The sequence below is a fragment of the Zerene cesonia genome, chromosome 5 (genome assembly GCF_012273895.1).
Source record: "Zerene cesonia ecotype Mississippi chromosome 5, Zerene_cesonia_1.1, whole genome shotgun sequence".
Classification (NCBI taxonomy): Eukaryota; Metazoa; Arthropoda; class Insecta; order Lepidoptera; family Pieridae; genus Zerene; species Zerene cesonia.
This window is the reverse complement of record NC_052106.1, coordinates 72,748-86,505: the sequence shown is the minus strand read 5'-3', so window position 1 is coordinate 86,505 and position 13,758 is coordinate 72,748. Positions and strand designations below refer to the sequence as shown.

At 37.4% G+C, this 13,758-nt stretch overlaps 1 protein-coding gene across 1 annotated transcript; it reads right to left on the bottom strand.

Annotated features, from left to right (window-relative positions):
* Nucleotides 1-7,286: 7,286 nt before the first annotated feature.
* Nucleotides 7,287-12,077, bottom strand: LOC119840252. The gene is made up of 3 exons (XM_038366769.1): nucleotides 11,133-12,077; nucleotides 8,835-8,994; nucleotides 7,287-8,530 (listed from the first exon to the last, which is right to left on the bottom strand). The coding sequence occupies exons 1-3, from the start codon at nucleotides 11,359-11,361 to the stop codon at nucleotides 8,095-8,097; spliced, it is 825 nt and encodes a 274-aa protein (XP_038222697.1). The 5' UTR covers nucleotides 11,362-12,077; the 3' UTR covers nucleotides 7,287-8,094.
* Between the last annotated feature and the right edge of the window lie 1,681 nt (nucleotides 12,078-13,758).

Sequence of the window (13,758 nt, the reverse complement as noted above, 5' to 3'; positions counted from 1 at the left end):
AGCTTCTTCATCTCAACGCTGTGTGTTTTATTCAACACATAATACATGTTTTGTTTTAATGCAAAACATCAATATTATGTTTTATCCCACACTTTGGCAAAGTTGTGTACCTCTTTGAACTGAATTATATTTATGATATAGGTTATAAATTAAAAATGTCAATACATTTTTATATATCAATATATTCAGAGAAAAATAATCAATAAAAAACCGACAGTTGTGATAAGATATTCGTTAACATAGGTTAGAAATTTAAAACGTTAACCTGCATTTGACTTTTTCTCTGCTAATATATTACACAATACCAAAGTAACATTCACGTGCTATAAAAGAATGCTGTATAAAGAAGGCTGCAAATCGGAATAAAGAGTGGAGCGTCAGCTTGAGCTTCTACAATTGACTTCTATTGTTTATTAAACAGTCCTCGAGAATGTTCCTTCCATTAATTTTACTTGTCAAGAGTTATTAATATAGCGAAACGAGCCCTATAACCGTGAACTAGGCACTTCTTTGTTTGCGTCTCCCCTGGTTCGCTAATTTGATGGCTCCCGCGCTCCCTCGGAGGTGTTATTTTAAAACCCGTTGTATGCACACATGTCACTCACAGGACGTGTCGTACTGCTAAATGTGGCGCGGGGGTACTCCCGAGCTTGTTAACTATACAGCTACTGTGCTGAAGCACCCCTTGCCGCCTTGTGCTATATAATCTTGCAAAAATATCGAAAATATTAACTGAATTGATATCTACATACATAACAAATTTACAAAGTAAGCACTTTGTTAGTTATAAATTACATTTTTAAGCTTGTAGGAGAAGAAATTCTCTGTTCATTTTCTAGAGCAATATTGACCACTATCTACACACCTATACTAATAATAAAAGCTGAATTTTTTTTTGTTTGATTTACTAATTTAAAAAATAAATAATACATAATTACAAGCTACATATGTAACATGGGCGAATCGTAACCGTTGGAAGTATTATAATTTGTACTTTCCACCACAAATCTACACATTTTTAAATATAATTGAATAATATACGACTGAAATTAACAATCGAATTCCCCATTATCCAGATACCACCACCAAGATCTGTCTCATAAGAAAGTGTAAGATTCCAGTACCTTTAAATTAAAACCAATTTCGGGCTTTAACAAAAAGTTTTGATTAAAATGTGCTCGCTCTCCATAATTACAGAGATTGTCAGTAAGGAGCAGGGCGCGCCCCGGCGCCGCTCGCCATCTCGGCGTAATGGCGCGATCATAATGCCACTTCCCTTCCGCAACGGTCCCACGGATATTTTGTAATTTTTGTTAAAGAATAGATTCGATTTTTTTTTCCTAAAATACTAGCATAACAATATATTTGGACTTGCCTGAGAAAGTTTTGTTATTTGTTTGAACAAATTACTGGGTTTTTTGGGGCTATGTCTCAGTAAAACTGTTTGTAAGGGCGTTTAATAATTGCAGCAATTTAAAAGCGCTTCTAAATTAATTAATAGTTATATAAATGCATGTTCCAGTTGAAACTATTCCCTTCAACCTTCTCTACCTATGCATTACATAAGAACAAAGGAAACATGAACCCTTGGTGAAATTCCAAGTTAATTAGCAGTATATTACCTAACTGGTTTGGAGAATTGTCAATTTAAGTCTTAGTTTACGCTAAGCTATGAAGTTTTAGCTAAATAAAATGAGCAGTCCGTACACACAACCCACCACCAAAAGTACTCTAAAAGCTAGTAAATGTTATGCTGTAATGCTTGAATTCTGCACATAGTCCTTTTTACGAAGGGACTCGGGTAAAAACATCGATAGTTCAATATGCCGTTGTTGTAGTTGCCGGCATCAAAAAAGTCGTACGTAAAGCACGTACGGAGATATCAATCGGCAGCGCATCTCCATAACAACCGGGGCCAGATGAAATTCAGCGATACCGAGTTACGTACGTGACGCGACTGCGGACGGACGGACGGACGGACGGATTGCGTTGTTTTATTCAGAGCCCTTATTGACCACTCCACTATTTGTACTGGCTTCGAGATGCTGAGGGATTTGGATCTCCCGAGAGTTTGTGCGCTTTCAGTTATTTGAAAGGTTTCCTGTCCTCGGATCATTGAGTAGTCATTTATATACGGGATAGTCTATCGGGTGCTTCTTATACACATTGTGATGTTTTAACCAACTCGACAGATTTGTTATGCACAAACATTTGTACCTATATGTATATAGATTGCTTTATACAGCTTGGGTTTTGGATCAATCATTTTAATAATTTATTAGGGAACAAAAACATCCTTCTATAAAATGTAGCGCTTCCTCAATGAATTCATTTATTCATTCTTTCAATTAAAATTTCCATAGAACGTCAGCATACTGCAATTATCTTATCGATTAAAGGTCTGAACTAGATAAGTAAGGCTCTAAAGAGATCCGGTTGTGGGGCGCTACGACCGTTGTTACTAGGCTATCATATAAGTAAATTGCGATATGATAATTTGAGTCCAACGGCTGTATCTATGCAGTGTGGGAGCAACCGTCTCCATAAGCAGAACAGCGTTACATCTGTTGATGCGATGACGTTTCGGTTCGCCGCGCCGAGTCACCTTGCACCCTCCTCTCCCCGCCCCCCGAGCTACACCCCGCCGCTCCCCGCACATCCCACTAGGTGCAAGTAGGGTTGCCTCCACCAGTTATGATAACGTATGTGTTATCATTTCATATAGAATTGTAATGACTTATTTTTAGAATAAAGAGAAAGATAAATGCCTTTTTTTTTAAATCGAAATCGCCATCGCTTCGCAATAAGCAATAAGCTTATGATGTAACAAAATCATTAAATGGGATGTGCTAATTAATTTATGAAATGATCTAAATTTTATTTATTGAACTAAATATTCATACACACATAATATATACCAATCAAAGAAGAGTACATAGTGCATACCCTACATGCAGCGCCCATCTCCTTGCCACCGAGCCCTCCCCGCGGGCCGCTGCACCGCTGCACGCTGTTGCCATGCGAACCCTTCCGTGGAGCGACCTCATTTGGGTGTAATTACAATGTACCTTTTGATTCGCGTTCAACAATGAAATCTGAAAAATGGCTTTCAGTTTTAATTTCTGTTGTGCATTTCATCTGCAATTTAAGTTAATTTAATATAAAAATGTGAATAGTTATGCTTTTCATTGCCTGTCACGATCTAGGTGCAAAAATGTGTATTTCATGACTATCAAATGACTATAAGCTATAACAAACTCAATAACCCGAACGAAATCTTGCTGTACAAAATAATCAACGTTTAATTTTGCCTTCATTCTGCTCCGAATTAAATTTAAATACACAATCAAAGCGATCTCCATAAAATCGTTTGGAGAATGAAACCGGCCGAGGCCGTCATTATTAGCTCGTAACAATAACGGTGCCTGTAAACAGTAAACGCGACGCTAAGCGGCATCAGGGCCGCTCCGCCGGCCGCGCGCCGCTCGTGCGGACGAACTGCTAGCGTCCCCCTTTGTGTGCGAATCCTACGTCAGCTTCACTTGTTGGGAATATCTTCCTTCCAGTCATGAGAAAACGTATACGCTTTTTGATCCAAAATTGTGATCCTTGACTCTTAGTTAAGTCTTGTACCAACTCAGAAGAATACGAAGCGTGTTTTTATTTATAATTATAATTTACAACCGATTTTACGTGAAATTTGTGTAAGTGTAATAAAATCAACTTTTAGGATAGCTCGCAGATATATTATAAGGAATATTAAAACACAATCTCGCCACGTAATATTCTCATACTATCCTGCATCCTTCGGTCTCTAGCGCCTGGTGCTAAAACATTTATGGTGACATAATATTGTTGATTCTGTGACATTTCGGCAGGAATTCGCAATTAGGAGCAGGTAGCTAGTTGTAGTCACGCCGTCAACAGTCAACTCGTAACAGTTATTGCTCCGGCCCCTCCTCAGGCCTCGATCCTCAAATAAGTTTGAGCGTTGACTTTACGAGAGCTATAAATGAACAGAATCCGCATCGTAATTACGGCGTCTTTACAACTTCAGGTGGCGTTACGAGCTGCTCCCTCGAGCTCGCCGAGCTGCAGAGTACTCTGAACTCTGTAGGGGATACATTGATTGTAAAATTAAGACGGAGTTCAGTTGCTTTTGCTAAACTGAGTCACAACTCAAATCTTGCCAATAAACTAGATTTAATTTAAAAGATAATTAAAGTGATTGTCATAAAAATCCTTCATTAACTATAATTCAATGGGAAGCTACTAAGCTACTAACTAATAAAGAAGAATAAATCCTATGTATTTGATATGCTCCGCACACACAAGCTAAACCTAGAATTCGCGCCCAACGCCATGACGTTAAAAAAACATGAACTCTCTCCGAATCTACATACTGTGCAGTGAAAGCGAAACACATTTGATTTATCGAAGCAACCTGCAAAACCTTCAACTATTATATACCTACCATCTTATATTCGAAAAGAACCTTAAGTCTTGCCACGTAAACTGAGAATCGCTTACGTTTTCTTCCAAATCATGGTAAGCAGTATTTCGCCTGAATAAGTGAGTTTGGGGACCCCTGGGACAGAAGGGTCCCTCGACAATAGATTCTTTAAACAGGTCGAATGACGTCACGTTTCAATTTATTCGACAAACGATGGCTCCGCTAAAGATATCACTGAGACACGTTGATAACGCCCACCTATGTCAACTTAGAATTGCAATATTCCAGACTTTACAGTCAGGATCAGTCAGGCGCACAATCAAGATGAAGTTACACATTATTTGCTTTGTTAACACACTTTTTGTTAGCAATGACCGCTTTCTTGGTACAGTGATTAGCACGTTATAACTGACCAAGTGAGACGTCCCTGCTTCGATCTGCGTAGCATTTATAAAAAGAGTGCGTCTTACAAAATACTGAAAGAGTTTTATTAACGTTCAATTGTCTTAACCAAATAAATCAATACGATTCTATTAAGGATAATAGACTGTGCCTTAAAAAAATAAGGTAATATATTCTATCATTATCCAACTTATCCACATTGATTATATTAAAATGTATAAGTCCGTCTTACTATAGTTTCAAGAAGATATCACCGAGACGTGTGCAGTGGCGCACTTCGCTCCGCAAACATAACACCACACTTGTCTAAACATGACACATCGAGTTACAGTCCAATCCAGAGGTACGCTAGGCTGGATTTATGCTGTGCGTTTATTAAAACAGCACAAAATATTTAATGGAAATAGAATAACATTTGCTCTGTTGGGGTAAAACTTAAAACATTTTCTTATAAAGCCTATCAACCTCCACCAATCTTTTGATACATATATCGCTAATATATCTATATCTATTATACGGTTTTTGTGTGTATATACAAGAAGAATATTGTTTATCACTTTGCATTGTATTATGTTTTGCTTAGTAAGACTATTTTAGCGTTTAATGTACCCCTTTTTAAATCCTATATCCTATAATCCTATCCTATTAATATTTAATATAATAAATGCGAAAGTTTGTAAGGATGTGTGTGTGTGTTTGTCGCTCTTTCACGCAAAAACTACTGAACTGATTGCAATGAAATTTGGTACGTAGATAGCTGGATAACTGGAATAACATATAGCCAACTTTTTATCCCGATATTCCTACGGGATACGGGCTTACGCGGGTGAAATCTCGGGGCGCTGCTAGTCTACACTAATATTATAAAGAGGAAAACTTTGTTTGTTTGTTTGGTTGTAATGAATAGGCTCAAAAACTACTGGACCGATTTTTAAAATTCTTTCACCATTCGAAAGCTACATTATCCATGAGTAACATAGACTATATTTTATTTTGGAAAAAATAGGGTTCCGTAACATATCTTTATTGAAATATCCAAACCAGTATACCTATAAAGCTGAAGGGTTAGTAAGTTCGTTGGATATTATTTAAACTCAAATATATAACTCTAATCGCAATAATTCAGATATTCAACTGGACAGCTATATACATATTATAAAGCTGAAGAGTTTGTTCGTTTGTTTGTTTGAACGTGCTAATCTCAGGAACTACTGGTCCGTTTTGAATTCTTTCAGTTTTAGATGCCCTACAATAAAAGTATTGAGGGAGAATTTAGGCTTTATATGTACCACGGGCGAAGCCGGGGCGGACAGCTAGTATCTTATAAACGGAATAAAATCACAAGACATTTAAGTTTCATAAGCATAAAGAAATTTCTTATCTCGGCAACTACTGTTCGACCCTGGCAGCTACCGCCCAGCTGCGCCCGAACGGGCCCGCAGAGTGTGGTCCGCGACAGTCAACACTCGACGTGACGTCACAAGCTCTGCTACCGACACCTGATAAAGTGCTGTGTAAGCAACGTGCAACAGTACGTTTGTTTTCTTTAGCCCAACGAAAACAGGATATTTTGTAAAATGCATCATGTGCTAACTGTAGGATTATATATTATACACTGTGCGCAGTACACACACACAGAATAGACATGTGTGCCTATTCTGTGTGTGTACAGACATAATCTTTTCTGTACTTCACGTAGTTTTGTAGTAAAACAACTGCATAAAATACTAATGTTAATTTGTGTAAGCAGTGGTGGCTCAGTGGTGAGAACCTCGGACTTTAAAATCGATAAGTCGGGGTTCGAGACCAGACGAGCGTGCAGGAAATAAATTGATTTTTCAATTTATCTGCACATGTTGATAACATAACCACTGCTTAAAACGGTGCAGGAAAACATCGTGAGGAAACCGGCATGTCCAAGAATCAAAAGTTCGACGACATGTGACATCTGCCAACCCGCACTTGGCCAGCGTGGTGGATTATTGCCTGAACCCTCATAGGAGGCCTGTGTCCCAGCAGTGGGAACATATATGGCTGATGATGATGAATTTGTGTTGCACTCGGTACGTTAAAAAAACAGTTTTTTTTTTACTTTATCATTATTTTGATATTATTGTGTATTAGTCATTCTTTATTTTTATTTTGACAAAATGTTCAAGCTGACATTGCAAACCAAAAATGTTTCAAGAAATTGTGTTCTATGTCTTAATTGAATAATCAAGTGAATAGCTAAAAATGTATTTGTTCAAGTTTCGGAAGCAGTACTGCTAATGCCATCTAGTGAAGGTCCGCAGAAACATTAAAAAAGGCGTAACATTATTCTGTTGCAAAATCAACAAAATAATTTTTCGTAAGCAATTGACCAATTAAAGTTGTCCATTTTTTAAATATGTTTGTTTCTTAAAATGAAAATAACAGATTTTATGTAAAATTATTTATTAATTGTTAACAAATTTAGTATTATACTCTATTATTTCTACCTACATACACATATCACATTGAGCGTCGATGTTGACAGCATCATGCATTTCATTATTAATATCTTACAAGGATTCACTCCATTCAGTCACTCAGCAAATCCACATTCCCTTGTATTATGGAAATATAATACTAAAAGAAAAATATACAACCTTAGTAAAACACTACAGTCATTGTAGTCATTTACAATAAACACTTTTTTAATTGACTGGAGTTCAACCCCCCAACCCCCAAAAACATATTAAGCTTAACCACATTTTTATGCTATCATAAATTATCAGTTTGATAGACGGACAGAACATTCTGCCATAGCGCTGTGATATAAGCACTCCAAGTATCTAGAATTCGGTATGCGATGGTACGGAACCTTACATTTGCGAGTCTTACATATTATATTTACAAAACAGCATTACAAATAAAAATATATTTGAAAACATACCAAAAACATTATTTCGTTTCTTTTAACTCTATGTTGACGTAACAATACTTCATATAATGTCACAATCATTAAGATTTAAAAGTTTAATTTATAAATATCATCAAAATCAATCAAACAAAATATCATAATATAAACTGTTCTTCATTAATGGATGGAATTATGCATTTCTGAGATCTAGATCCATCGCTTAAGCCTATATTGATTATAATCTTTTTTAAAATTTTTAAATAATATAGTCATAGTCATAAGGTAATAATTGTACTATGGTCTTTGCGACCCGTTATAGAATCACAAGTGAATGTTTGTGCTCCATTTTCCACTATCAAGGGGAGCCGTTCTCGCCGACGAACACCTTGGAATCCGGCTCGTCCTCGCTGCACACGTTGGAATTCGACAAGTTCAGGGCGTCGCTCTGTTCGAATCTATTTCTGTTCTGTTCTTCTTCGTCCAGCAGCTCGTGGAGGTATGTGAGGCACTGCCGCTTGAACTGCCTCTGCTTCGACGCGGATAACTCCTGGTAATCATTGTAGATGCCCCTGAAGAACTGGAAGTAGGACGAGTTCTCGTCGGGTGTGAAGGCGTGTGAGCTGGAGCTGTCCTCGCTGTGCGCCTTGTGGTCGAAGGGCAGCGGCGCCGAGTTGAGCGGAAACCACGGGTTGGATATGAACGGCTTCACGTCCAGCGAGTCTGAATTCTGCGACTCGCCGATGTCCATTTCCAGGAATGAAGTCGCAAACGTTGGGTATGGAGCTGATCGTCTGTAACATGAAATTATTTTTACTAATTGCTTATGGCTACTATATAGTACCATTGTGGATATACAAACAAATACTAAGACAGTATATACAATCCTATAAAATAAATTTTATGTACCTCGAGAACATTAAGGCAGCGTTACAAAACTCTAAAAATAACTAATACAAGCGATGAGGTCGCTTGTATTAGTTATTTTTAGAGTTTCGTCGAATGGACTTCATGATTAAATTAGAGCAAACAATTAAATCCCTTTAATATTGTAGAATGTACACTCTGTACAAAGAAAGAAGGTTGTGCGCAACTCACGTGTCCGTGGCCATGTGCTCCCGGAGGAACTCGAGGTCGTCGGCGAGGTACCACTTGGAGACCATGCGGCCCTTGCTGGTGCACGCGCCGTGCATTTCATTGCGCAGGTGTCGGGAGTACGAGTTGCGGATGTGAGACCACTTGCGCCGCACGTCCGCCACTGGGTACACATAACACAATAACAACGTTAACACCTCATTATCAAATCCTTCCTACTATAATAATAATAATCCTACTAATATTATAAATGTGAAAGTTTGTAAGGATGTGTGTGTGTGTGTTTGTTGCTCTTTCACGCAAAAACTGCTGAACCGATTGTAATAAAATTTGGTACGCAGGCAGCTGGACAACTGGAATATCATATAGGCAACTTTTTATCCCGATATTCCTACATAACGGGATACGTACTAACGCGGGTGAAACCGCGGGGAGCAGCTAGTATCATATAATTTTAAGCATTGCCCACAACTTGCAAACATTATTTCTAACTCATATTCATCCCCATTCATTTATTATCTCAAAAAAAAAAAACCAATACAAAATACAGTTATTAGTACATTTTATACCGCACCTATGCTTAGATATAACAGATAAATAATATATAGTTATAATTATTGACGAACTAATTTATTAATTAAACACGTTAAACTTAGTTGATGTTTTAAGAAGAAAAGATCTCATCTCATTCGTACATTTATCATTTAATTAGAGTTGAAACGATATGTAGCTTACTTAGATGTAAGTACAAATTTAGCAATTAAGTTTACCTTTATTAGAAAGAGAGAACATTTCATTTAATTTTCATTTTAAAATCGCATTTAATAAATTCAAAGTTATTACGTAAGAAATAAACACTCAAATATTTTAAATCAAAATACCTGCCTACTCTAATATAAGTTCATTTAAATTCTAAACCATTTGATATTCTTAACCCAACTCTAATTTCTTATACTATTATTCGTTCTAAGAGTGAATCAAAGCATTTATAACATTTGTATGAATAGTAGCTATGGCAAATAAATAACACTCAAGGAACAAACGAGTATCAATATTCAACATAATTAATTGCTGGTAAAACGAAACCAAAAACCCGGACCGCGTGAAAAACATTGAAGCGATGTGACGCCAGCAAGCAGGCGCTATAATGCTTATACAGCTCCATATATTCAGTCTCTCTCAATGAAGATAAATCTAACGACCTCTCCAAAGTTATAGCCGATTAGGCTTTACAGGACGCGCCGTAAAAATATATAAAAACATTGAAACACATATATATGCAAAAACAATAACTTTCAATCTAGCAAAATTGTAGAATAAAAATAAAAAAGTTTTGTTAAATAAAATAACAATGAAACAATTCGTCATCGGTACTATATAATTTTATAAATGCGAAAGTTACTATATCTACCTGTCTCTTCTTTACAACTAAGTCGATTTTGATAAAATTTGGTCTACAGTACAATCATACTTATAAATTATTTAAAATATAAAATAAAAATAATAAATAAGAATTTGTCGCACTCACGTTGCAAAAGCATAACAAAGATAACAATTAAATTTCTGTGTAAAAAACACGATTAATCAAAACTGGCGGTCCGCCCCGGCTTCGCCCATCGTACATATATAACCTATAGCCACCCTCAATAAATGGATTATCTAACACTAAAAGAATTTTTCAAAACGGACCAGTAGTTCCTGAGATTAGTGCGTTCAAACAAACAAACTCTTCAGTTTTATAATATTAGTATAGATAAATCGATTATACACCGTTTTTTTAATACGAAATGATAAAAATTATAAATCTATATATGAATGGATTGTATACAGATTGACTGTGCAGATGTTGTCCTCGAACATAACCATCAAACATAATAAAATGTGTAAAAATTATATGTATTATCCTTATCAGTAGAACCATAATTCATTATCTATTTGTAAGATAACAATATCGCGGTTGTTATAAAACAACATACCTACGAATCGCTAAAAATAACGAATACTATTGCACTACCACAAGGCCATCCACCCATCGCCTTATCAAACATCTACTCTATACATTCACTTTTACGAGTACGTAAACGGACTTTTCAAATCATAATAGATCAGAAGTTTTATGAAAAATCAAATGATAATTGGAAATGCGTCGCTTTTTACTAAGAAGTAAATTATTTTAAGTCGAGTCTAGAATTGATATACAGTTGACTTAATTAGTTCAGTTAGAGCGCCGCAGACCGCAAACACTGATCAGCGAAGAGAATGTGAGCGAGTCGGCGAGGCGACATCTAGCGCTCTGCGTACCGGTCCACCCCATCTCCCGAGCGACCTCGTCCCACAGGCGCTTGACTTGCGTGTAGTAGCTCGCCACGGGCATGTTGTTGCGCGCGTACAGCAGCTGCCTGTCGCGCACCAGCCGGATGAGGCGCCGGTCGTCCGCCTGCCCCGAGTCCACCATGCGACCCACGTCACTCTTCGCCGACGACACCAGGTCGTCCCGCACCGTCAACTTTTCCTTCTTACACTTTTTCATTATCGAAAACTAGGCTTTAAGCGATAAAACGTGGATATAAATAACGGACACGTCACGACGCAACGAGAGCGCGACGCCAAACACGTCAACGCGCAGAGCGTCACACAGACACGCGCAGCGAGAAGCAAGCGAGCGTGTGTCCGTCCCGCTCGCACGCACGGCGGCGCGGCGGGCGCGAGCGGTGCAGACAGGGAAACACGTGAAAAAGCAAGAGCGCAGACGCCCTGTCCGCCGTCCGGCAGAGGCCGCACTTTTATAAATTCCACATGGTCGGGTATCGATTCGCGCCGCTCGCTCCGAGCCCGTCCGTGCAATACTTTCGTAGTTTTGATGCTTCTAACTAATTCCGATTAATTTCAATACGATGATACATTATTTAAATAAACACTTTTTATTTTAGCAATTAATTTAATCTTCAAACGTTCCTTTACAACACCAGATAAGAAAATATGCTGTGACCTACTTTGAAATTAAATTTCAGATATCACTATACCTACCTATTACAAGAAAATATTATATATAACAAGTGATTTGTTGCAACAAATATACTGATTAAGTCCTGTTTGTTGAAATTATTTCCGTTTCCAGTATCACTTACATATTTTGATTGTTTTCAATATAGTTTGCGTTGTGCGTAATCTTTATACCCGTTAAAACCCGTTTTCCGTCGAGACGCGTTTTTCTTAGTTAGAAGTAATTGTAACTAAATACCTAGCCTATGCTTAATCTAATAAATTAGAATTAACTAACTGAGGTTTTATTTTGGTCCGTAGACGGTTTCTGTTTGAGAAAGAGACGCCCCAAGGTCGGTTCTGGCGGTGGGTCACAGTCAGCCTAACACGCTCGTCTCTTATCTCCTCGCAAACCTATTAAGTAACAATTGTACAATAAGAACTACATATGTATATACATGTGGCATATAATACTGATTATTGTGATAAAACAAATCGAAAAAAAGCACGACTAAAACATAATAATACAAAAGACATGTTTGTTGTGAATAGGTAGGATATTTCATTTTTAATGCATTTCGCTCTTTCGTTTCGTTTAATTCGGCACATTTAAACGCGAGCGAAGCCGCAGGCAAAATCAAGTATTACGTAATACTATACGTATATTAATTAACCGTACGTTTGTAGGTCGAAGATCAACGTTCACGACAAGATTACATTTAAATGAACAATATTTTTGTGACTCAGTCCTCTTTACAGTAATACTGGTAATATATTCAGATGAACAAAAGAAGAATAATTTTAATAAAAACAAACAAAGGGAAATAAACTGGTATTAAATATATGGTGAAGGACGTCGAGGAAAGCCTAGGGTTTAGCGGCAATTCTTTTTTACGATCTATCTCGTGCGCCGTAAAGTGTAGCAGAGAGGCCGCCCCTCGCGCCGGGCCCCGGGCTTCTCGTCCCGGAACTCGGGCCTCGCAATTCCTACACATTGTAAACGATCATATGCCTATAAAGATCTTTGTTGAGACAATCGTTTTACAAATATACAAATACAAGTTCCCTTTAGTTATAATATGTCATGGTGCATTCCATGTAATACCTGATAAAGAATTTCGCTATTTATACTCATCTCTATCAATTCATAATTTTATGGAGGTAACACAACTTTGAGTAATTAGTGAGATAGGTAATTAGGTGATGAAAACAATGAAAGTATAACACATCACAATTCGTTATCTCTATACAATAACTTAGTTTGTAATGCTATTAAAACAAAAGATCTCATAAGTTTTCTCCCTATATTATTAAAGGGTAGAACTTAAGCAAACAATAAATGAAGTTTAAGAGAGTTATTATTGAATTAGTGTGCGGCGACCCGCAACGAGCAACCGACAAAAGGTCTAAGCCCATTGTTGTGGCAGCACTGCCTGTCTGTCTGTCTGTCTGTCGCCTGTTGCCTGTCGCCTGTCGCCTGTCAGCTTGCACTCTGCAGCTAGACTTTTGTGGAAATAGGCTGAGAATAACAGCGCATTCATTCTGCTAATGGTTAGAGGCATTTGTTGTCGGAAGTCCGGGGTTATTGTCGAGCTAGCGTTTGTAGTTTGAAGAAAGCAGTCCTTCTTTGTTATGCCATTTCATCTTCTAACATTATCCTTTCCTTGCGAAGTTCTGAAGTTTTGATTAGGTACTAAACACTCGAAAATACTCCTTGCTTATTAATTTTATAAAAGATTCATAATAAACGGGGCGAAAAGTTATTACGACTCTCGGCTATTCATTAATACACCCATTCAAATTATACAACAACTTCTAACATTACACATAAAATTATTATCTCGGAAGTTTAATCAAGAACAGAGATATTTCATCCCACCCTCAGATTAATTGAATAGATACCTGCCGGCCGCTGAATTTTATTAATAACCATCGAAACTTCCGC